We start from the raw sequence: 21,714 nt of genomic DNA, 5'->3' as shown, positions 1-21,714 counted from the left end.
AAGACGGAACTTTGATTCAGGAAGAAAGGAAACTGCAGAAATGCCAGGAAGAAGGGAGAAAAGAAAGTACAGACCAGAAAAGCAGGTTTAAAAGAATATTAGTTTATTTTTATTTTCTTTTCCAAGTAACGAGCTACGTGAAACAGAAAACAGAGGAGGACAAAGATACCACTATTTGACAGCACATGCAGTTAACAATCAAGAAGCTCTGAAGACAGGAGTGCAAGAGATGGGACACAATTTTCCACGTGGATCTTGCTAGTGACTTCTGGCAGATCGCTGTTACTTACTCATCTGGTTGCTGTCATTCGCAAAGTCCTCGGACCCATCATTGTCATCTTCATCATCCCCAGAGGAAAGAGCATCTGCACATTAAAAACAACCAAGTCTTTAAACCAGCCTGTTTTGGTTTTTTTTTCAGACAAATAAATTGATCAGCTTCATCTTAGATTGTATATCAAGAAGAACAAGTGTTTGTGTTAGCTGTGAAGAAGCTAGAGAAAAAGGAAATCCAGCCACAAAATGTGCTATTTCTGTGCAAAATTGTAATGGAACCAGCTAATAGTCCTGAAATGCTACAAAAGTTTCCAAAGGGAGTTTGCTAATTGCAAAATCTCTTTCCACTTAAAATTTCAAATTCTGTTAAAGAAATTCAGTTGAACAGAACTGAGCCTGTCCAGAACAATTTATCTCTAGACTTGAAGGATGTAGAACACCCTTTTTGCTCTTCTGATGCAGGGGGCAAAAACCTGTATTCATTCTGCTGGCTTAATCATCATCACAGCAACTCTGTCTAATTGAATCCTGTCAGGGTGGCATAAAACAGAGAGCTCTTCAGCAGCTGTTAATCACTACAGAGCCCACGGAGCAAAAAGGAGTAGATACAAACTGAGTCCATTTCAGGGTCAGGACAAGGAGAAAAATCCCCCAAACAGCAACAAAACTCAGCTTAACTCTATGCCCAAGTGGATTGTTTCACATTACGTGTCTTAGCATCCCATTTTACACCTTCCACATGCAAAAACCTGTTTTTAACTCACACTCACCTGTAACATTTACAATGAAGTACAGAGTATCACTGTCTAGGGTCCTAACAGCAGTGCAAGCATAGAGGCCCGAATCTCTGGCCGTGGCATCCTTAATTTGTAAGTACTCCCCAATAATCACTGTCCTATTGTCGGGCCCCAAAGGGAGCCCATCCTTAGTCCAACTGATGGTGACGGCGTCTCGCAACTGACAGCGCAACTCAAGCGGCTCTCCTGGAAGTGCTGAGTAAACATCTGGCTGAGAGATTTGGTATTTGGTTGGCGGCTCTGCGAAGGTGGAAGGAAAGGAGGGAAAAATAGAAGAGAGAGGAGGGAAAGGAGAGAATTTCCAACACAGGTCAGTGAAGGGCCTTTTTCATCCATGGATATCAAGTTATGTTAAATGAAAAAAGTTTCATCTAGATTAGCCCAGCAATGTGTCTTGTAAAACTGAACCACACGCAGGTTGTTTTCAAGTGGTTAACCACAAGCAAAGCTCAGTGGCTTTTGATCAGTGTCTTGGCGTGTCCCTTGTCCCCAGTGCCGCACTAGGACACAGCCCTTCTCATCGGTCACAGCAAGCTGGGGACATGAGCACTGTGCAGCCTGAGGGCTTCAAAGAACTTGGAGGAGCAGGAGGAGTTCAAAAGGCAAATTCTGTTTTACATCCTAGAATTTGGGTCCACAGTTCAAATGAATAATTATCTTCCCCCACCTGATTTTATTATAAGTTGCTTTTTTATTTTTAAAACCTGAGAAGTGCTGTTTTGAAAGAAAAGAATGGCAAAAAACCTTCACTCCCCAAGCCAATAAACATGAGTTCCTATACACAGCATTTACGATGCCTTTTACTTTCCTCCCTGTGCCCACCACGAAGTCTCTGCATTTGCCTTCTACACTGCCGGCACTTCTCTCCATGACAGTAACTTTTCCCTTTAATTTCTTCTTTGCTTCATTACTTATTTCACAACTTCTCCCAAGTGGAATACAGCAGAAACCCAGGAGCACAAGCGAAGCTTTCAAAGTCAAAGTACGCACAGCAGTTCTAAACGAAACGGCTCATCCGTCAGCTCCCTTTTTGTAACCCAATAACAAGAAGAATGTCAAACCACAGCCTTTTTCCAAAAAAACATCCTTGGAAAACTCCATCTGCCTATAGTTACTAGAGTTTCATCCCCCCCTTGCAAGGCCAGCTCTCAGCAGGGGAAAGGAACTGCAGCCCTGGGCACTCCAGACTGTCTGCACAGTGCAGGGAAAGGCTCAGCACACCTAGGATGGACTCACATCCCACATACAGCCACTGCTGCTGGATTCCTCTCCTAAGAGCCTCACCAAGGGCAGCAGGAATGGTAAATAAAGGAAAGAAGCACAGAGACATCTTCTGTTTGCTCATGGGGAGGGTCTGAGCACACAGACAGCTGCTCCCCGCACACCTCCTGCCCTGCACAGGCATTGACTGCACCTAGAAATAAAACAACTCTGTCTGCTGGGCAGTCTGAGGGAGCACTAAAAGAGGTGACTCTGATATCCACCTTTACTTCTAAGAACACCAAAACCCTGAAAATAGTGCTCCTCGTCCCTGGGTTGTCATTTCTTGTACCACGTTTTCAACAGAGAAAGCCGAAACAAGCATCACATCTGAGATCCCTAGACGGGAGGCTGGAAATGCTGAAGTTCTGTCAGTAGCTGAGTTTTGTGTAGTCCTACAAGCAGCAGGGAGCTGGACTCGATGGTCCTCACAGGGCCCTTCCAACTCAAAACAGGATTCTGTGAGCACCAGAAGGGGGGTTCATGCAGTTAAATATCAGGTTCTGTTGATGGACTTGGAGACAGCAAGCCCAACTTCTCTCCCACTCATCCTGCAATCCTGTCATTCCAGGCATGTGTCCTCTCAAAGCTTCTCCGTTTTTTTTCCTTGGGGCAAACGTGTTTTTTTCAAAGAACAGATTTGACACATGCATCACACCAAGGTGGCACTAAAAGCACCCCAACACGACCAGTTATGGAGACTGTAAAAGCTTCTTGGATTTAGACTTTATAACAAGGTCTGTGAACTTTCTAGTGTGCAGAGCTCCATCCCAGAGTCGAGGAGAGGCTCCAACACAGCTTTATACCCCTTATAAACTAATTCAGTCTGGCTGATACAGTCACGAACCCACAGTTCTGCAGTGTAGGTGTTTCACTGAGTGCTACTTTATGCTGTTAGAAATCGAATTTCCAGAAGGAGCATGGGCTCCTTTCCACATGTATTTTGTCACAGTGATGAGTGTATTTGAGTCTGGTTGAGAATTTTTTTAAATTATATTTCACTGTCAAATAAAAAAAGTACCTAAAGCCAGTTACTTAATTTACTTTGAAGTTAATAACACTTCTTTGTAACGCTCCACCTCCAAAGAAAATTTCTTTATAAAAGTTTACACTGTGCCAACAATGTACTGGAGTCTAAAAATGTCTCTGAAATTTTTAAAAGCCACATTGGGTGATACCTCAACCCTCCTTTAAGTGCATTAGAGCCTTTTGCTGAAGATTGCCAGGAAATTCACAAGATGACCCCACACACAATTAAAAGCAAATTAAAATGAAAATAATTTAACATCACATCCCTGATTTCATCTCTTTTTAAACTACTAACACCAAAGTTGCACCAGCTCTTTCAACACAAATCCAAATTCAAGAATAGTAATTTATTTAAAAATTAAAATTTTAAAAATTCCTTTTACAAAGAAAATTACTTGTACTCTAGAGAAAAAACAAGTTTCAGACAGGTATTAGCATTTGGTATATATTATCCTCCTCCATTTCTTTCTCTCTAGAGTATCAAGGAAGATGCAGCAAAGTGTTGTCATGATATAATGAAGTCATGTTTGGAAATTGTGAGTTATTTCAGGTAAGCCTTTGTGTTGCCAAACAAGAATGTAGCAGCACTTAAGACTGTCACTTTTTATAATGTTTGCCTATAAACTTTTTTCCAGTGTGGGTTTGAAATGGTGCCCAAAAGCAAACAGAGAACAGGTGGGATTCTGAGGCATGAATCCACCCAATAGCTTCACTGCGAAAATCAACCAGTTCAAACTGTTCAGAAATTCCCAGCAGCACATAAACAACCTGTGCTGCAAAGTTAACTCTCCCTGGGACACTGCACGAGGATTTTTGCACTGCTCTGAAACTCAGGGACAAATTTTGAGCTCGTGTCCATGCTGTACCATCAAACCAGTGGCTCCCCCGGGGCTGACAGCACGATTCTTTCCCTGCTCCCAAGGCAAAGATTGATGACCTGCTGTCACATCCAGCTCCAGCAGCCCTCTGTGAAGCTCTGCCTTGGAACTGGATCCTCAGCCATCAGCAGAGCCCTGTGAACCAGCCCTTTGCTGGGTTTGTCAGGTTAGATATAAAGAAGTTTTTACAATGAGAGTGGCAAACACTGGCACAGGTTGCCCAGAGAGGTGGTGGATGCTCCATCCTTGGAAACATTTAAGGCCAGGCTGGACAGATGGTCTGGTTGAAGACATCCCAGCTCATTGCAGGGAGGTTGGACAAGACAACATTTAAAGGTCTCCTCCAACCCAAACTGTTCCATTCCATGATTTTAAGGCAGGACAAGATTCCAACTCCTCCCACAAATCCTGTAATGGTGGCATTGGCTCCTACTGCAAAGGGGCACTACCTGATGTGAATTACACCTGTCTGTCACCCCTTAAAAAGCCAAACAAGCAACAAAGGCACGTGCAGAATAACTCTGGGTGCTCTTAAACACTTCAAGGGACGCTGCTTCTGCTATTTTCTGCTCTCAGCTACATCCTTATTTGTAATAGTGGTGCACACAATGTATTTAAACTTTATAGGTGGAGCTGTTGAACAATACTGCCATGGAAAACCAAGCTGCTGTTAAATAAACAGCTGTGAACTCTTTCCTCTGCCTGCTCATAGTGCCTCACAGCATGGTTTATGCCATCCAGCCATCAAGTGGGGTAAAGACTGTTTGTATAAAAGCCATGACCACAATAGAGGACTGGGGACATTCTGACTGCTCTATTTCAGATTATTAAGATATGCAATTGTATTCCAAATCACGTTTCTGTTCCAGATTCGGTCACTGAGAGATTTATACTTCCTGAGGTTTAAAATTATTATTATTATTATTATTAGTCTCCGTTTAATAAAATGTTAACAAAGAGCTGCTTATCTTCAGTCTCAAGTCATTTAGTTACTTAGTTACAGAGCCAAATAATGAAATGATCAGCTAATAGCTAACCCCAGCAAAGATTCTCACACAACTCTCCAGGACACAAAAGCCTCAGACCCCACCAAGCCACTTTCACTTCAAAAGGCTTTAGTAAATAACTAAACACTCACCACAGTGTGCCCAGAAGGGTCAACAGACCTGACCTGTCAAGCATCCAAGAGGTTCATTGCAAAATTGAATGTCCCCACAGGGAACGCCAGGCTGCCAACCACCACCACTGCTGCTTCTCCTAGCCCTCCTCATGGTTTTCCTGTCATTGAGGAAAATCCAGCAACACCACAGTGGATTAGGAACGTCTAATAGGTCTCATGATTGTGCAAGTCAAGCCCAAGGCTTTAGGGTCTCTCCAGGAGGCAGCCCAGGTATCAGCAGTCAGGTGTGCAGCCTTCCCTGCCACTCCCAGGGACACCACGATGGGATTCTCCCTGAGCTCAAGCTGGCAGAGCAATATTGAAAGTATCTGCATGTCCTCTTCTGACAATGGATGATAAAATCAGCCTGCAAAAGGCACAGCCACCAGCTTGAGAATGCAGAGAGTCATTCCTGGCCATGGTGAGCATCTCCCGTTAGCCAGCAGCAAACCAAAGCCACAAAGGCTCAGCAGACAAAGAGGGACAGAACAGTGTTTGCAATTCATCCATCAGCTGCTCCAAAGCCACTGGATTCCTGCTGTCCCATTTGTGCTGTTTCCATCAGCCAGCTGCCAGCTCTGCCCAGCTCTGCCTCTGCCAGGCACCATCAGGAAGTCTCTGTTCTGATAAAACACTCTTTTCCAAATTGCTACAGTTCCTCCCATAACTTTAAAACACTAAAAGTTTATTTTTTTTAAAAAAAATCCCTTGTCCCTGAACAAGACTCCAAAGAGCATGAATCATTTTCCCCCACCTCTAACGTATAAAAGCATTACTTGCTCAAATCTGATGAAAAATATCGAGGCCTTGTAGAGAAACTTCAAACACAAAACTTGAAAGAGCTATCCATGACAGTTACAAACATAAATATGTGGCAGATTGTAAGCCTTTACTTGTTTGTTTAAACACAAAATTCTGGGCTGTTCTATTTGATAGCAGAGTCTTCCACAAAAAAAAACCCCCAAAAAAACCAGATTATCCAAAATAATTTTTCCTGGCAACTTCTTTAATCTTGTTATCCTTGTAGAACGAGAACCTAATCATCTGATGGGTAAAGAGATGAAACCAGACAAAAAAAGAAGAAAAGTAAGAAACACTAATAATCCTCTTGCCCTGGAAATGAACATTTGCAAAAGAAAGTTGCCACATCATACATGGCTGGTGCTCCAGCAAGCGTGGAGCTTCCAGCCACACTGACCTGCTGGAGCTTGGACCTCCACACCATGTCAACTCCTATTGAGTGCTACATATACTAAAACCATCTTAAAAATAGTGAATCTCCTCCAATTGCAATAACTTGCCAATGTCATCATGGGTAAGGGAAAATATTACACTGCACTATATTTTGTTTTCCTAAGCTTTGAAGGCTTTGAAAAGTAAAAAATTCTGGTGAGCAACAAAGCATTTTGCCACTTGCCGGACTCCTTGGAAAAGGAAAAAAAACCTCTGCATAGGCACCCAAAAATTATCCCCATGTGATTATATCCCATCTGTCTTGGGTCTTTACTCCTTGGCAGGAGGTGACTGTCCCCAAAGAGCACTTGGCCCTGGCTAGAGCCACCCAGGCTCCATCACACCCAGCAGGACAGAGTGGTGGGACCAAAGATCATGAGGACTATGTTGGTTGACACGAGGTGAGGGACATGAACAGTTTCACCAGGGTTTTGATGGCTGCCAAGCAGTTGGGTGGATGTGTCTCACTCACCCCGTGGTTAAAGGAAGACTCATCCCCAAAGAGAAAGAAATTGTACTTGTCCAGGCTTCGCGCAGAGATTAAAAATTACTACAACTCGCAGCCTGCTTGCTCCTGCTCCTACCTGTCCTTATAGACGTGATTGTTGAGTTATGGCTGCACAACCACTCAACCTGCGTCCAGAATGCCAAGTATCACATGCTCGTGGGCTTGGCCGTGTGCTTTCTGCTGCTGGAAGCCAAGCCAGGGAAGGCTCAGAGCATGCCAAGTGCAAAGTAAACAGCGGAGAGCAGCGAGGCCACCTCCTGCTGCTGGGAACTGCCCTGCCACTTCTTCCTGTTTGTCCCCATTCCTCACGGCCTGCTCCTCGCAGGATGAAGAGTTCTTTAGACAGCAGCACCATAGGACTGATCTCCCGACAGGGTGAGAAACAGGAAAGCACCAGGATGGCTTCTGCACAAAGACTTGGTGACTCTTTCCCTGGTGGAGGGAAAGAGCATCCCCAACGTTGAGAAGCCACACCAAACCCCCTAAAATTATCATGCTGCCTTTTGTAATTTCATCAGCTTGATGAGAAACTACAGGCCATCTTCAGGATTTGAATGTTTGGTTCCCCGCACCAAATCTTGACCATTTCTGTTCAAGTCATAAACTCCACCATCTGCCTGAAGTAACAGAGTGAGAGTCTCTGTGCTAAGTGAACTGAGAAGTACAACAAACCTAACAGACATGTAACACAATCTCAAAAATAATTAACTGCTCTTCAAACTCATTACAGAAGAGTCTTCTCATGTAATCTATTATACAATACAAAGGGGAAATGAATCACTTCTTGCCAGAACCTCAAATAAAAAGCTGAAAAAAAAAATTAATCTTCTCTCTCTAAAAAAAGCAGAATTTGAAACTAGGAGCATTTTCTTATTGTTCCTTCTTCAAGCAAAAGCAGAACTTCAAATCTCCCTGACTGAATTCTGCACGTAACCAAGTGGCAGAGCAATTAAACCAGCTCCTGTTGTTCAACCCAGCCCTAAAGTCTGCTTGGGAAAGGCTCCATAATAGGATATACAGCCTTGGGAAAGTGCACAAGCACATATATTCGGTTGCAAAAGGTTTTTCTTGGGTTTAGTGTATTTTCTTCCATCTATTCCAACCTGTAGCTCTTTTTCAGGTTCTTTATTTGCATTTCAAGAGCAACATAAAGCCTTAACAGAACATAGCATAGATCCAAACATAAAACCAGAACCTTTTTCTTCCAGGTTTGCCAAAGGCCATGCTCAGGACTATTACTGCTCAACGTGCAGAAGAAATAAATTACAACTGGGAGGTTAAAAATTGCACAATTCAATGTTGCAGTGTTAGTTCTGGATGCAGAGAACATCTATTCAGATTCCCTACAAGCAAGTCAGCAGTTGTTTCTTTTGTACACGGTCCCATTTTTACTTGACTATACAAATCCTCTTAATTTTAGCAGCTCGTCTGGAAGTCTCATCTTGCCTGTTCCCCTGAAATTCATCTCCCCCCACTTCCTAAAGCAGGATTTGAAAAAAAAGACACTGGAAACAATATTCCCCAAAACATCCTCTCAGCACTTTTGCAAGTCCCATCCACAACACACATAAACCACGGGATATTCTCCAAACACTTCAAAGCTTCAAGGCATACCAGGCTCCCTTTCAACCGAGAGCAATATTTAGGCAAGAGGCATCATAGCTTGTTTAATTCCAGCTCCACACAGAGCACAGTCTCCAGTGGGGACAAAGAAAGAGCAGCAGAACAAGCCCTGAAGTGAAAAGCCAGGCTGGCTACCTGCCCTTCCAGGTGGCACACAACCATTTACACAATGCTCCACTTGAACTTGCAGACACCTCCGTCACTCCTGACGGTAGCAGTGGCTCCTGGGCACCGTGCCATACTAATGGAAGAGGGTTCAAATGCTCCTGAATTGCTGCAAGAGCTATTACTGAGCTGTGGTTCACTGCAGATTTATTAGAGAGTCTCCATGTTAATCCTGCACGTCTGAAATACCTGTGCTGCCCTGCTGAGTAAACAACAGCAGGGAAACCTGGGTACTTCAATACTGTAGTACCTAAACAGTACTATTTTCCATGATTAAGCAGTGTTTAACAGAACCAAGCTCAAGAACTACTCAAAATTTGAACTGGGGGTTTAAAGTTATTTTCAAGAACTGCCGGGCGGCGCTCAGAATTAGAAGTCATATTACTTTCCTTGAAACAAATTAAATATTGCACCACCGAGACACTGAGCAGGGCGCTTTCCAAACTTGCAAAGCCAGTCCTCCCCAGAGCAGAGCAGAGCAGAGCAGGCTCTCCTCCTGCCCAGCAGCAGGTCCTGCCAGCAGCTCACCTCTCCATACAGCCCATCCTAAAGGAAGCACACCATGAACCTTACGGAGGTTTTTTACGCTACAAGTTTTTATTACATTTCAAAACGAAGTTGTTGCCTGGTGCTCTGATCAGGTTCTGTCCATCCAGGCACAGCTGAACCTCCCACAGCCCTGTCCTGGACACTGCAGCCCACCAAGGCATCCCAGCCACAGCATCCCATTCCAACCCCACTCAGAAACAGCCACAAGTCCTCTGGGAGAAAGCCTGATGTGTCAGACTGAGACTCCTTTCCTGCCTTTTCCTTCCACATCACAAAACTCTTTTCAGAATAGAAACTCATGAAAACAGGTAGGTTTTTTGTTCTAAGAGGAACAAAAAAGTAAAATACAACCAGACTATGATTTTCTCCTCCCCAGCCAGCCTCTCATCCTCATTTTATTCCCTTCCCGTCCTTCAACACATTTCCCTTTCCAGTAAACCCTCACAAAAGCAAATCATTTCCTTGGTACAAAGGAATTTTCCTCTCTTCCCAGTTCTTGTGGCTTTGCTTGACACAGTGCATGTCCCAAACTGATGAGCCAGTTCTTTTGCGGGGGAGGAAAAGCAATAATTACACACAACCTGCGACGTGTGAGGAGGGGAATGAAAGTAGGTCAGGTCTCAACTCCTGAGCTTCACTGGGGTTCACCAAATGCTTTCACTTACAGTCACTTTAAAAATACAATTAAAATAATAATAGCACAGCAAGTGAACAAAGCAGCACCGAAGAATTCAGCTTTCTGTCCCTTTGATATGGATAATGGCATTTGTGTGGTGACAAGAGGCAGGAAAAACTGACCCAGCAGAAAATGAAGCCCATCAGACACATCCCAGTATCAGGTGCTGACTGTTCTGATGCTCTGAAGTCCAGCAAAAACAAACCCCTAAAAAAAGGGTTCTTTGGAAAAAAACCAAACCAAACAAACCAAACAAAGAAACCACCAGTGATATTTAGGAGATGAGAAAGGACAACCTGCAGACATACATAATCACTTCATGAATTATAAGCTGGTTTTAAAAGTTAAAAAAAAACAAACCTACCAAAAAAAAAAAAAATCCACTCCTCTTACAGAATCCCTTGTTTTGCAACTGTCCTGGTTGGGAAGCAGAGTCCCCAAGGAGCAAATGCCAGCGCAGTTCTGCTGACGCTCCCGGCTGCGATTGAAACCCGAAGGGCCAAACTTCCAGAACAGGCCCGGCACTCCCAGCGCACGTTTCGTAATTACAACAGGAGCTCTTGGCTGCTGCACTCCTGCAAATCTGGTCCTTATTTAAGATCTGACTCGTACAAAGTTGCTCCGAAGTTGCTCAGTCGCTCCAACTTCTCTTTCAATCAGTTTAAAAGTCAGTTTAGTCCCAGGTGCTGCAAGACGGCGTCTCTGATTTGGGGAGCACGCTGTGCCAAAGCTCCCCAAAAAACCCCACTGCAAACGCACACTGCAATGTGCTGAACCTAAACCCAAAGGTCTGAGTTCCAAATCAGTTCCCAAATTGCTGTGAGGATGATTTTACACCGGCAGGCTCTGTGCCAAGCCAAATAGTGCCCCGTTTCCCACTGCCACCACCAACACAAAGCAGTGTCCTCTGCAGAAGATGCTCCCACTTGTCCAGATGGGATTCATGCTTTGGGTTCACAGTCTCTTTTCAGCCTGAATTTTGCCCTTCTTTAATCCCACTGAAACAAATTTTCTCCTCCAGTCAAACCAGGTGTGCTATTACACACAGACAAGACAAAACTTGCCAAAGCGGGTGATGGTTCTTTTAAAAACACAAGATTTGAACTGCTCAGGAGAGCTGCTTCGAAAAAAGTCTCTGCTTCACTCTAAAGCTTCAATCCTGGAGAGTCTCAAAATGTTTAACACTTAAAAATCTGATACTTCCAATAAGGACTTTTTCTCTATTAATGATAGAAAGAGGCATAGTTAAGTATTTTTCTTGCATTCCCATCTGATCCTAAACTAAACACTCATCTTAGGAAAACACTAATCTTTGAACGTTTTTGTTTAAAGCCATTTACAGATCATTTATAGTGAGGCTGGCAAGCTGGATGTATAGAAATAAGCTCATTAAGAGCTACGCTATGGGTATTATTAAAACACCACAATAGTCCATCGTCTCATGCATTCACAACCTTGCATAACTGGAGATGTCAGCATTTTCATTGTAAATTCTGCTTTCAGAGGTTTCTAACTTGCCCATAAAAAAGTTGCTATGGCCTGAAATTTGCTGCAATTTCTCTGCCAAGGAAGAACTGTTTTAACATTAGAAAAACATGCATTCATTGGAGTCGGCTGCTGGTTTGGGGGTTTTAGCAATACAAGTGGTTTTTAAACTAAAAAATTAAAAGATTAAAAAACCTCACAAGTCAGCATCTTTGAAAATCATCTGGCTCCAAAAAAAAACCAACAAAACAAACCCCTCACTAAAGGAATCAAATTCCTAAAAGTTAGTAATTATTATACCCCTTCAAAAAGCTGCAACTGTGTGGCAGATAAGCCCAAACCATGCAATTATTTCTGCTACTTTGCAAAATAGTCGCCACACTGAGAGACTACTAACTCCCAGTGTCTCATCACCACGGACTGTAAATAACAACCCTACCCACGTCCAATTAGTTTGAAGCTCAAGACCATGCCCCTGCTAAAGGGCTGCAGATTTTAAACACAGAATGGACACATTAAGACTGATTTAATCTGGCTGCTTGTACAATTCCCCAGAATCTCAGCTGGCAAATCCTGTATTGGGCCAAATAACTTACTGAACCGGATCCCTGAGAGGGCATCCATCCCTCACCCGAAGCTGTGGGGATGTCACATTCCTCCATAATGGGCTTTAATAATTGCCCTTCCTTGAAATAAAATTAAAGGGAAAAGAAATTAAAAAGATAAAGCCAACTCTGATTTAACTAATCGGTTTGAATTGTTAATTTCACTCGCAGGTATCAAAGCCGCTGTTCTTGTTTAAAAAAAAGAAAAAAAAAAAAAGCCAAAATAAACAGTAATAAGGGAACCCTGGGTGAACTATTTGCTTTATTTTTTCCTACCAAATTGGAAGCAGCATCCTGGTGCTTCTACACCACCTCTGTCCCAGGAAAATGATGGATGTGCAGGGTCCCATCAGCCCTGTGACTCCTTAGCAGGGTGGCACTGGCCAGAGAGGACCCATGGGGACACCCCGGCATGGGGAGCAGGACAGGACAGGGGACATCCCACCACCACAGCATCCCTCCTCCACACACTGCAGCACCTCCCAAAACCCCACATCCTGACCCAGGCAGGTCACAGTGGCTAAAGAAGGATCTCCAAGTGGACACTGCTGACCACTGTGACCACAGGCGACATTAACCTTTAAGTACTGCCAACATTTTAACAAAAAGGAAGGCACATTGCTCATATGACTCAACATTTTTACCAAAAGGAGGGTACTGTGCTGAGCATATTTATATTTGTATGTTGTTTAGTGTCAGCAAATGGCTGTAACTGAGTTAAAACCCAAAGGACAACTCATTACTCACTTCCACCATAAGCATGTCACCCATCAAAGAGGGTCTCTCTCCTTCCCTGCTGCTCCTAGGAACCTCCCAAAAGTAACCCCATTCTGAACTAGTGTGTTTTTCACAGGACACAGAAATAGGCCTTCCCTTGTGGAAAGCTTAAATTAATCCTTTGAAATTTGACCTAAATTAAAAGAACTAAAACGCGTTGTCACCACTCCGAGTGGGTGCTCCAAGGACGGTGTCAAGGCACTGCATGTGGCTAAGAGACCAAATTAGCTCCCCAGCAGGATGATAACACACAGCCTGGGCAAGGGAAGGTCAAGGGAGAGCTCACTATTTATCAAATAGATGTCCAAACTAATTATTCAGTTCACAAAGTAACCCTTCAGCCCATGTGTGCGGTCAGAGCCCTTGTGAAACGCTGGCTATCATCAAAGCCCTGGGCTCACACAGCACGGAGAATGGTGCCTTTGTACACGCTGGGGAGGCTTATTTCTAAATATTTAGAAGCAGAAAAGGTCTTTATGCTCCCTAGGATGAAAAACACGTATGTAAACACTTGATGTGAGATATAGTTTGAGAGCTGACAGTCCCCACACCAACTCCTACAGGTCCTGTTTCTGCTCACGCAGCGCAACAGCCTCGGGTTTTGTCATCAATTTTTTGGGGAATAAAACACCACAACTGAGAGGATCCACCACACTCAGGATGCAGCCCTCAGTGAGCACCACAGCATCCACACCAACATTATCATCCACAACGGATCAAGATGCCATTTTCAGTGTAAAACCTTCCATACAGACCAGTGGAACATCCAGTGGTCACAGAGGGATATTTATCTACTCAAGGTTGACTGTGAAGAGAAAACAAGCAAAGCACCTTGATGCAGGACATCTTGCCCATATCCATGCAGCTGATTACCCTGTTGGATAAATACTGCTTGAACTAAAGCACTTACTTTAGTATTTTTTATACAAAGCCAGATACTCTCACGAAAATGACTGGAAATATCCCTGAAGATTCAGAGTATTTTCTCTGTTACAACCAAAGGAACAAACTTCAATTCCTCTTAATGTCGCACACAGCTTTTCCAACACTCTAAGTCATCAAGACAATAAACAATAACAATCAAAGCACCTCATATTAAAAATAAATAAATAAAGACAATTCAGGGCATGTCCATGAAGGAAGACTCAGGAACAGATCAGCAAGTGTCACCAAAGGTCACAGCCCCGCTGACCTTCTCAGCTGGCATGAAATGTCATAGCTCTAATGACTGCAGTCAGCAGCCCCATTGAAAATTTACATTATTAGAGCACCTGACCCCCCAAATTAGCTGTGCCCAAAATGTTTTGGCATGCACTAAATTCAAAAAGAAGTCTGCTTTGTCTTTGAAGAGATCCTTTAAAGGGGTGGGTTTTTTTTCAGTTTTGGCTTGGAAAGCTTGTGGGTGGCAGTGATAGAACCCAGAGAAGGTGATTGTGTAAAAACTTGGTTTTGTTTTGGTTAGGTTTTTTTTCCTTTTTTTTTTTTTCAAAGAATTTAAAGAGGTACATAAAGGAGGTTTTATTTCCCAAATCTCAGATATAAATCCCACACAATTCCCTGTATTCTGCAGCATAAAAGCTCTTATTATGTCATTAACTCAGAAGTGTTTTCTGATTTTTTTTTTCTTGTTTCTGGTAATGATTTGGGTTCTCACATCTAAAATTGTTTCACATCAGTAACATTCCTGCCCAGGAAAGAAGTTTTAAATCTTTTTTAAACAATTTACTCTCTGATAAAACCCAGATTCCATCCCCTCCATATTCACTGTGGAAGAAACATATATTTTTAAACTGTGCTTTCCAAAATAATAAAAGCTATTCTTTCCCTGAAAAGTTGAAATATTATCAGGCACCATTCAAAAAAAATATTACTCTTCTTCCCATAACAGACTCCAGCAATCTTGCAATCACATTCTTTCTCACTTAACCCTAAAACTAGGGGACCTCACTACAAAGCTAGCCTGAAACCAGAATTATTCATGATTTTGTCATTCCCCTGAAAAGCCAAAAAGGCACCAGATGTTCAATTAACAAATCATACAGTAAGTGGCAACGAGAGTTGGGCTTTTTTTTTTTTTTAATATCAGGTTACCTTCAAAAGAAAATAAAATTTGCTATCAACAATCTCTATAGCTGACAAATGACAATACTGCTATTCTTTAAAAACTTTTTCCAGGAATGCTTGCTAGGGAAGAGGGCTCATCATCTCTAAATAGTTCATCCCCTGCCATCAATAAAAATGTACTTGGAGCAGACTCTAAAAATGTGTTAGCTGGTGACGTCTATTTTTAGAGGCAGTGGATAGAAACAAATAAGTTTTGCATGAAGATGTGTTAAATAAAAACGAAGCTGCATCCGTGCACATGAGTAGTAGAACGTGTGAAGGCCAAACTCTCTGCAGAAAGCTCTTGCCAGGTCAGAAATGCTCTGTGGACTATTAGATCAGCTTGACAGCTGAGTTACTAGAACTGTGATCACTCCTGCTAAAGATCCAGCCTTGGGAAGGAAGCCTCACTCCCCCCACAGATGCTCAGAGAGCAGGAAGGACCCAGCACAACACAGGAAAATCATTCTTCAATACAATCAGCTCACAGCAATAAAAAAGCAGCTCTTCCTGAGCTCTTCAGAGAAGAAAACCACTTTGAAAAGCTTGAGGAATAAACAAATCTAGAACATTCCAACAGGTGTAGGCTCAAAATAGGAGATTTTGTCAAAATACCTCTTCCAAAGTGAAGGGCTAGACTGGCCTTTGCTTTCACAGTAGTGAACTACAGCCCTTCTATGCAAATCTCAATATTTACACCCTCAGAACTTGTGATCCAGGCACTGCACTGATTGTGCTTGACTATTAACAGCAACAGGGAATTCTTCTGAGTACAAACACCAACAAAGCTGTAACTGCATTTTTGCAGAGTGCCTGGCAAAACCAAGCATTCACAAATAAAAGCTACGGAGATTCCTTTTCCTCTGAACTCTTCAGGTTAAGACAATCCCAATGAGCAGCAGCCCCTCGTCCTCTTCGCTCCTTGAGACAGCAACACATAACACACACCAAAGTGCCACAGCCTGCTTTCCTTAAAGACCCATTCCTGAAAACTTTCATCTGTGCACTTTGATTATACAACGTGATGACAGTCCCGAGTGAAATCACTGACACCGCTGGCTTGCATAAGAATAAACAAACGCTCGCTTGTACAAACACAGCCCATGTGAGAGCAGCGAAAGTCACAAACCAGAACTCTCCAGGGCTGATCTGTTACTTGCCTTAGATTTACCAGAGCACATGGAAAGAGGTCGACTTCTATTTCAGATGTCCAAGCATTTACAATTAACTTCTTTTAAGGAATTAAGGATTCTAGAGGGATTTACCTTCGGGTTCCACCGTGGTGTCTTCGACAACTAGATTAAATGAAGGTCGAGCCAGGGAAAGTCCAGCCATGGTGACCACCACCAGGCAGATAAGGCAACCCGAATCCCAGCTGACCATCTTTTTAGAGTAAATTCCTGGTCCATTTCCATATCTCCATGTGGACTTTAATCCCATCTGAGCACCTCTAGAGAAGCATGGAGAGAAAGCCGTGCCTTCGGCCAGGGTAGTGCCTCCTCCCTTGGAACGATGGCTGCTGCTGTGGGGAGGAGAGAATTTAACACTGTCAGCAAAAACATCTCAAAACACAACCCAAAAACCTTCATAAAGCCTCCAACAGAGCTGAGGTGAGAGGGAGGGGAGGAGGAGGATGGGGAAAATAGTTTTCCAGCTTCAAGAATATGTGAAAAGTGAGTGACTTTTCATCTTCTGTTAGCAGTTTCCATCATCACCTGAGGCGTAACCAAGTCCTCCTTGTTTTCACAAAATCACTTCTCAGCACATATTGAGAGCTATTTTACTGACAGAAAAACATACAGGTTTTCAAAAATGAGAGGCACACACATGTGCAGGCACATAACCTGTAATGCTACAAAATTACCACAATTATACAAATTATATTCTTGTTATTGTTTGAAGGTTTATGTAAGTTTGCCTTGTTTTTCATTCCTTCACCGAGGCAGTTCTGCAGCCAGATGAATTTGCAAGAATTCAGTAATTTTCCACAAGAAAAACAGTTGAAAAATATATTCCTTAGACTTGGAAAGTCTCTAAGACTATTTCAGCTCAGGACTTCCAGCTCCCCTATGGATGTACCTCCTTCTGACTCAGTTTAGTGTCCTTTTACAGGACACTATAGATTATATATTGCAGGAAAGCATCACTTCATCCATCCATACCAAGCTGTGTGCGTAAAAATTTATTTTCTCAGTCTCTCAGTGATGCTTATTGAGATATATTTTTCAGAGGTGGGGAAAAAAAAAAAGTCTATTTTATTCACAATAAAACTAATTTAAATGGATGGAGTTAACTGGCAATCCAGCCATGGTCAGAGGGAGGAGAGAAATGGCACCAAAGTAACTGGAACTCCCTTCAGGGGACCCTGTTGCCTCCACACTGGGATGCCAGGTGAGGGTCAGAAGAGCATCCTCCTCACAGGGTGATTTAACAGCTCAAGCAGAAAATTAGACCCGATTTTCCGCTTCAGAAATAAAAGAGGGTAAAACCTCAGTAAATGGATAAAACAAGTAACTGCAGCAATTGTTCTAATCTGGTCAATGATTCATCTTAGATGTGATGAAACCCAACTGAAATTTGGAGAGCACTTGTCTTGAAGGGAAAAAAGAACAAAAAACCTCTTTTTCCCTCCTGCCCTCACACTTGAAAGTTAAAAAAAAAATAAAAAATAAAAAGGCAGGGAGTGTGGAGATAAAGTCAAGCTTATCCAAACTCCTAGCCATTTGGATGTGGTGTGGTACCTCAGCATACAGAAACAAGGAGACCTTCTCCATTTATAAAGCCAACAATTAAAACGCTTATTCTGATTTTATTACCCCTTTGCTACCTGCTATATACAAAGTTCACACTAGTAAGGACAGAAATGCTGCTGAGGCACCTTTTATTTTGGGAACTATACACAGTAACTTCTGGAGTCAGAAGTTACTAGAAACAGAAGTTAGTAGAAACAGATTTTGGATGACATAAATAAGGCACTTGAGGAAAATAATTAATCCATGGTATTCCGGGTGAATCCCTGACACTTCAGGGCAAGCTTTTTCCACCTCAGTTGGTGTCACCTCAAAGCTCTGTCCCTCCTTTCGAGATTTAAGCCTGGCTCGAGCATCCCAGACCACAAGCTAGCAACTACCATTAAATCTCCAGTGAAAACACCACCAGACCACTGCACAAACATTTGCAAAGAGCTTGCCCAGCCCTTCTCTAAATAAGCAGAGAGCAGGTGGGGAGCTGAGGAGAGCTCTGTCTCTGGGACCAGTTTGTGTCTGGTGCAGGACCAGAGCAAACCCCCCTGATGCTGCCACCCAGGTCAGCTGCCCACCTTGCTGTCTGGCAGCCACAGCTCTGCAGCTCAGTTTATCCAGCTGTAAAGTGGGTAAAAACCCCTCGTTAACAGCCTGGATGTAATGCTGATTTAATTTCCATAAATCATCCTGTAAACTCTGATTAAAGTCTATGTCGATAAACGCGAAATCCAATCATAATTCTGCAGAAAGAAAACATACCAGAACACCAGCAAATACTTCAGACTCCAAGAGCATTAATTCCACTGACATTTCTGCAGTTTCAGATTTTCAGACTACATTAAACACCACTGAAAGCACATTGGTGGTTCCCATCCTCATCCTAAATCCTCAAGTGCGGCACAAGACTACTTGGCCACGCGTCTCCTCACCTGAAGATCTCTGCTGGCTTCTGCACCTGAACATCTGCCGGCAGTAAGAAAAGATTCTTCATCCACAGGGCAGCAGCAAACTCAAAATCGTGGCTTGCAAAGGTGCAGCAGAGCAAAAAAATCAAAACTCTGGAGCCATCCGTGGAGCCAAACCACTTTTTAGCACCGCGACAGCAAGCAGCTTTCAAGGATTGACCTCTCCCAAAAGAAGTGGAGTCCAACGAAGATGAAACGAAACCAAATTCTTTTCATAGTTTAATTGCCACAGTTGCTGGGGGACGAATCTCTGGAAAGACCTCCTGTGCTGGATAATTATGTACCTCTATCTCAATGTTTGGAACACAGCCCCAGCATGCTTTTTGGCCTCCACAATTCTGGCTTCCTGACTACAATACCATAATCCCTCCTGGAGTCTCAGACTCAGTGAAAGCCACACGTAGTGTTTATTTTTCCCCTTGAAAGGGAACTCTGTCTCTCTTCTCAGCCTACACTTTGGGGAGGAGTTGTCAGCCCCCAATGATTGATGGCTCTCCTTGCCACTCGCTCATCAAGTCAATTTTCACCTCGTCACATACCTGCCCAAATTTTCTTTGCCAAACTGACAAGCATGGGAAAGCAGACTGGTTTGGGAGCCCAACCAAATTCCTCCAAGCTGTACTTCAGTTTAAACACACTCACACACACAAACAAGTAGTACTTGTTCAGCAGTGGCATTAATTAAATTCAATGCTCAGTGTTCTTTTTAATCTACTCGCATTGTTGTTTATAAGATGTTTATCACTCCCCAGGGACAGTACAATTTGCAGAGTATGTTAACCGAATCAATACACTGCTCACTGTATAACTTTTCAGCATCTTTCTCTATTTGGCAAGGAATAGCAAAATCTTACTGAAATACAGATCTTCCCTCCACAAAGAAACTTCAAGCGCTCTAAAAGACCAGTAGTTTCATTTAAAAAATCCAGGTAGATGAGGTTTTAAAGCTAACAGCTTTATATACACATACACCGTATACACAATTCCACTGACAGAGGAACTCTACAGGGACAAAAAATGACAGAAATATACATCCGTGTATATATATATATATATTTATATATATACACACACATATATGTCTAACAAGACTTCATCAGAGTTCAATCTCCAAGCAAATCTGAGCATCACAGCTATTAAACATTAATTCTGGAGGACTAATGGGAACCGGCTGGCAGCTTCAGTACTTTTTCATTGTTTGAACTTCTTTCATTTGCTTTCCAGCACTATCCTGTTTTTCTCAAGTCTTTTGCCACCAAGAGATCGGAGGGAAAAAAAAAAATCTGCATTTTAATTGACATTCCAGAGAGAGAGAGAAGTCCAGAGGCTGCTGATTGCTGTCTATTCAGCCCAAACAGGCTTTTCAGATGAAAATGAGAAAAGGCTAGTGGAAGATTTACAGGGATTTGGTACAAAGGAGACAATGAAGTTTTAAATGTTGATAGCGTTTCACACCAAACGCATAATGGGTCCCGGTTTGAAGGGGCCGTTTTGCATTTAAATATATATTTCATTGACGCTTTCTATCCCCCCTTATCTCAGACGGGGCGGTTGTGCCCCTCGGCCCCTCTCCCTGGGGCAGGACCGGCTCCGACCCGGGGCTGAGCCCCCCTTTCCCACCCGTGCTGCTGTCACCGCTGGAACCATCCCCGGAGACAGCCGCGCACCCACCGGGATGCGGGCAAGGCAGGGAAACAGCGCTGCTGCTCGGGCTTCCCCCCGCACCGCAGCGGCGACCGAGTGACCGACAAACCGACCGGCAGCCCCGCCGGGGGATCCCCGAGCTCCGCACAGCAGCACAGCCCAACCCGGAATCCCCGAGTCCCGCACACCGGCACAGCCCAACCCGGGCACCCCCGAGTCCCGCACACCGGGACAGCCCAATGCGGGCACCCCGAGCACCGCACACCGGCACAGTTCGCTCCAGGGATCCCCGAGCCCTGCACACCGAGACAGCCCAGCCAGGGCACCCCGAGCCCCGCACACCGGCACAGCCCGGCGCAGCGGAGCGCTGGAGCCGCACACGGCGCCGAGAGCGCGGCGGGACCCCCAGCCCTGCCCCTTCCCCGGCCCGCCCGCTGCCCTTACCTGCGGCGAGAGCGCCGGGCGGGCTGGCTGCGCTCCGCGGCGGCTGCCGGGCTGGGACGCGGTGCCGAGCGGCGGCTCCCGGGACGGGGCGAAAGTGCGGAGCGGCCGCGGTCACTGCGCGGGCGGCCCAGGCTGGCGAGCCCGCAGCGGCGCAGCGCCGCGCATCCCCCGCGGGACGCGCCCGGGGCAGGCAGGAGGGCGGCGAGGCGAGGCGGGAGCCGGCCCGGCGCCCCGTCCCGTGCCGTGCCGTGCCCTGGCTCGGCCGCAGCGGCTACCGCCTCAGAGGGGCGAGCCCGCCGTGCCCGGCGCCAGCTGCCTCCTCCCCCGCGCGGGCATCGCCGAGCAGCGCGCCGCGGGTCCCGCTCCGCTCCATCCAGCCGCCCGCCCCGAGCCGCCGCAGCTTTGTCACGCCGACAGCCCCCTCGGCCGGGAGGTGGGTTTTCTCTCCCCCCTTTCCCCCTCTCGGCGCACTCCTCCGACTTCTTCCTCCTCCCCCGGTCACTCCCCCCGCTGCAACCCGAGCCGTTTCCTGGACGGCGCTGCCGCGCTCTGCCAATCGCCGCCGAGCCCCTTCCCCCGCCCGGCCCGCCGAGGTGCGGAGCGCGGAGCCCCCACCCTGCCCGGGGGTCGCGGATGCCCCCGCGGCGCGGAGCCGGCGCGCTCAGCAGCCCCGGAGAGGGGCGGGAGGGAGGGGAGCGGAGCGGGGACTCCCGGCTCCGGCCGCTGCCTGCCCGGGGAACGGGGCAGAGCATCCCACGGTGACCGCGGGGCTGCAGGGGAGGAACCCGCGCAGC

The 21,714-nt window shown here is 45.0% G+C and overlaps 1 protein-coding gene across 8 annotated transcripts in view; it reads right to left on the bottom strand.

Annotated features, from left to right (window-relative positions):
* Positions 1-21,072, bottom strand: part of FGFR2 (fibroblast growth factor receptor 2) — a 78,964-nt gene extending 57,892 nt beyond the window's left edge. Inside the window, exons 1-4 of one of the 8 annotated variants that reach the window (XM_085064690.1) lie at positions 20,921-21,072; positions 16,389-16,645; positions 1,047-1,313; positions 291-365 (exon numbers count right to left, since the gene is read on the bottom strand). In XM_085064690.1, coding sequence (XP_084920816.1) covers positions 291-365; positions 1,047-1,313; positions 16,389-16,563 — 517 coding nt within the window. In that variant the 5' untranslated portion in view covers positions 16,564-16,645; positions 20,921-21,072. Of the gene's footprint in view, positions 1-290; positions 366-1,046; positions 1,314-16,388; positions 16,646-18,796; positions 19,199-20,920 lie in introns of those variants that run through there. The other 7 variants (XM_085064691.1, XM_085064688.1, XM_085064689.1 and 4 more) reach the window with 7 other exon arrangements.
* Between the last annotated feature and the right edge of the window lie 642 nt (positions 21,073-21,714).

This window comes from Lichenostomus cassidix, chromosome 6, assembly GCF_008360975.1.
Source record: "Lichenostomus cassidix isolate B80296 chromosome 6, HeHo_3.0, whole genome shotgun sequence".
Taxonomy (NCBI): domain Eukaryota; kingdom Metazoa; phylum Chordata; class Aves; order Passeriformes; family Meliphagidae; genus Lichenostomus; species Lichenostomus cassidix.
The sequence above is the reverse complement of the archived record's forward strand: the minus strand, read 5'-3'. Positions and strand labels throughout refer to the sequence as shown.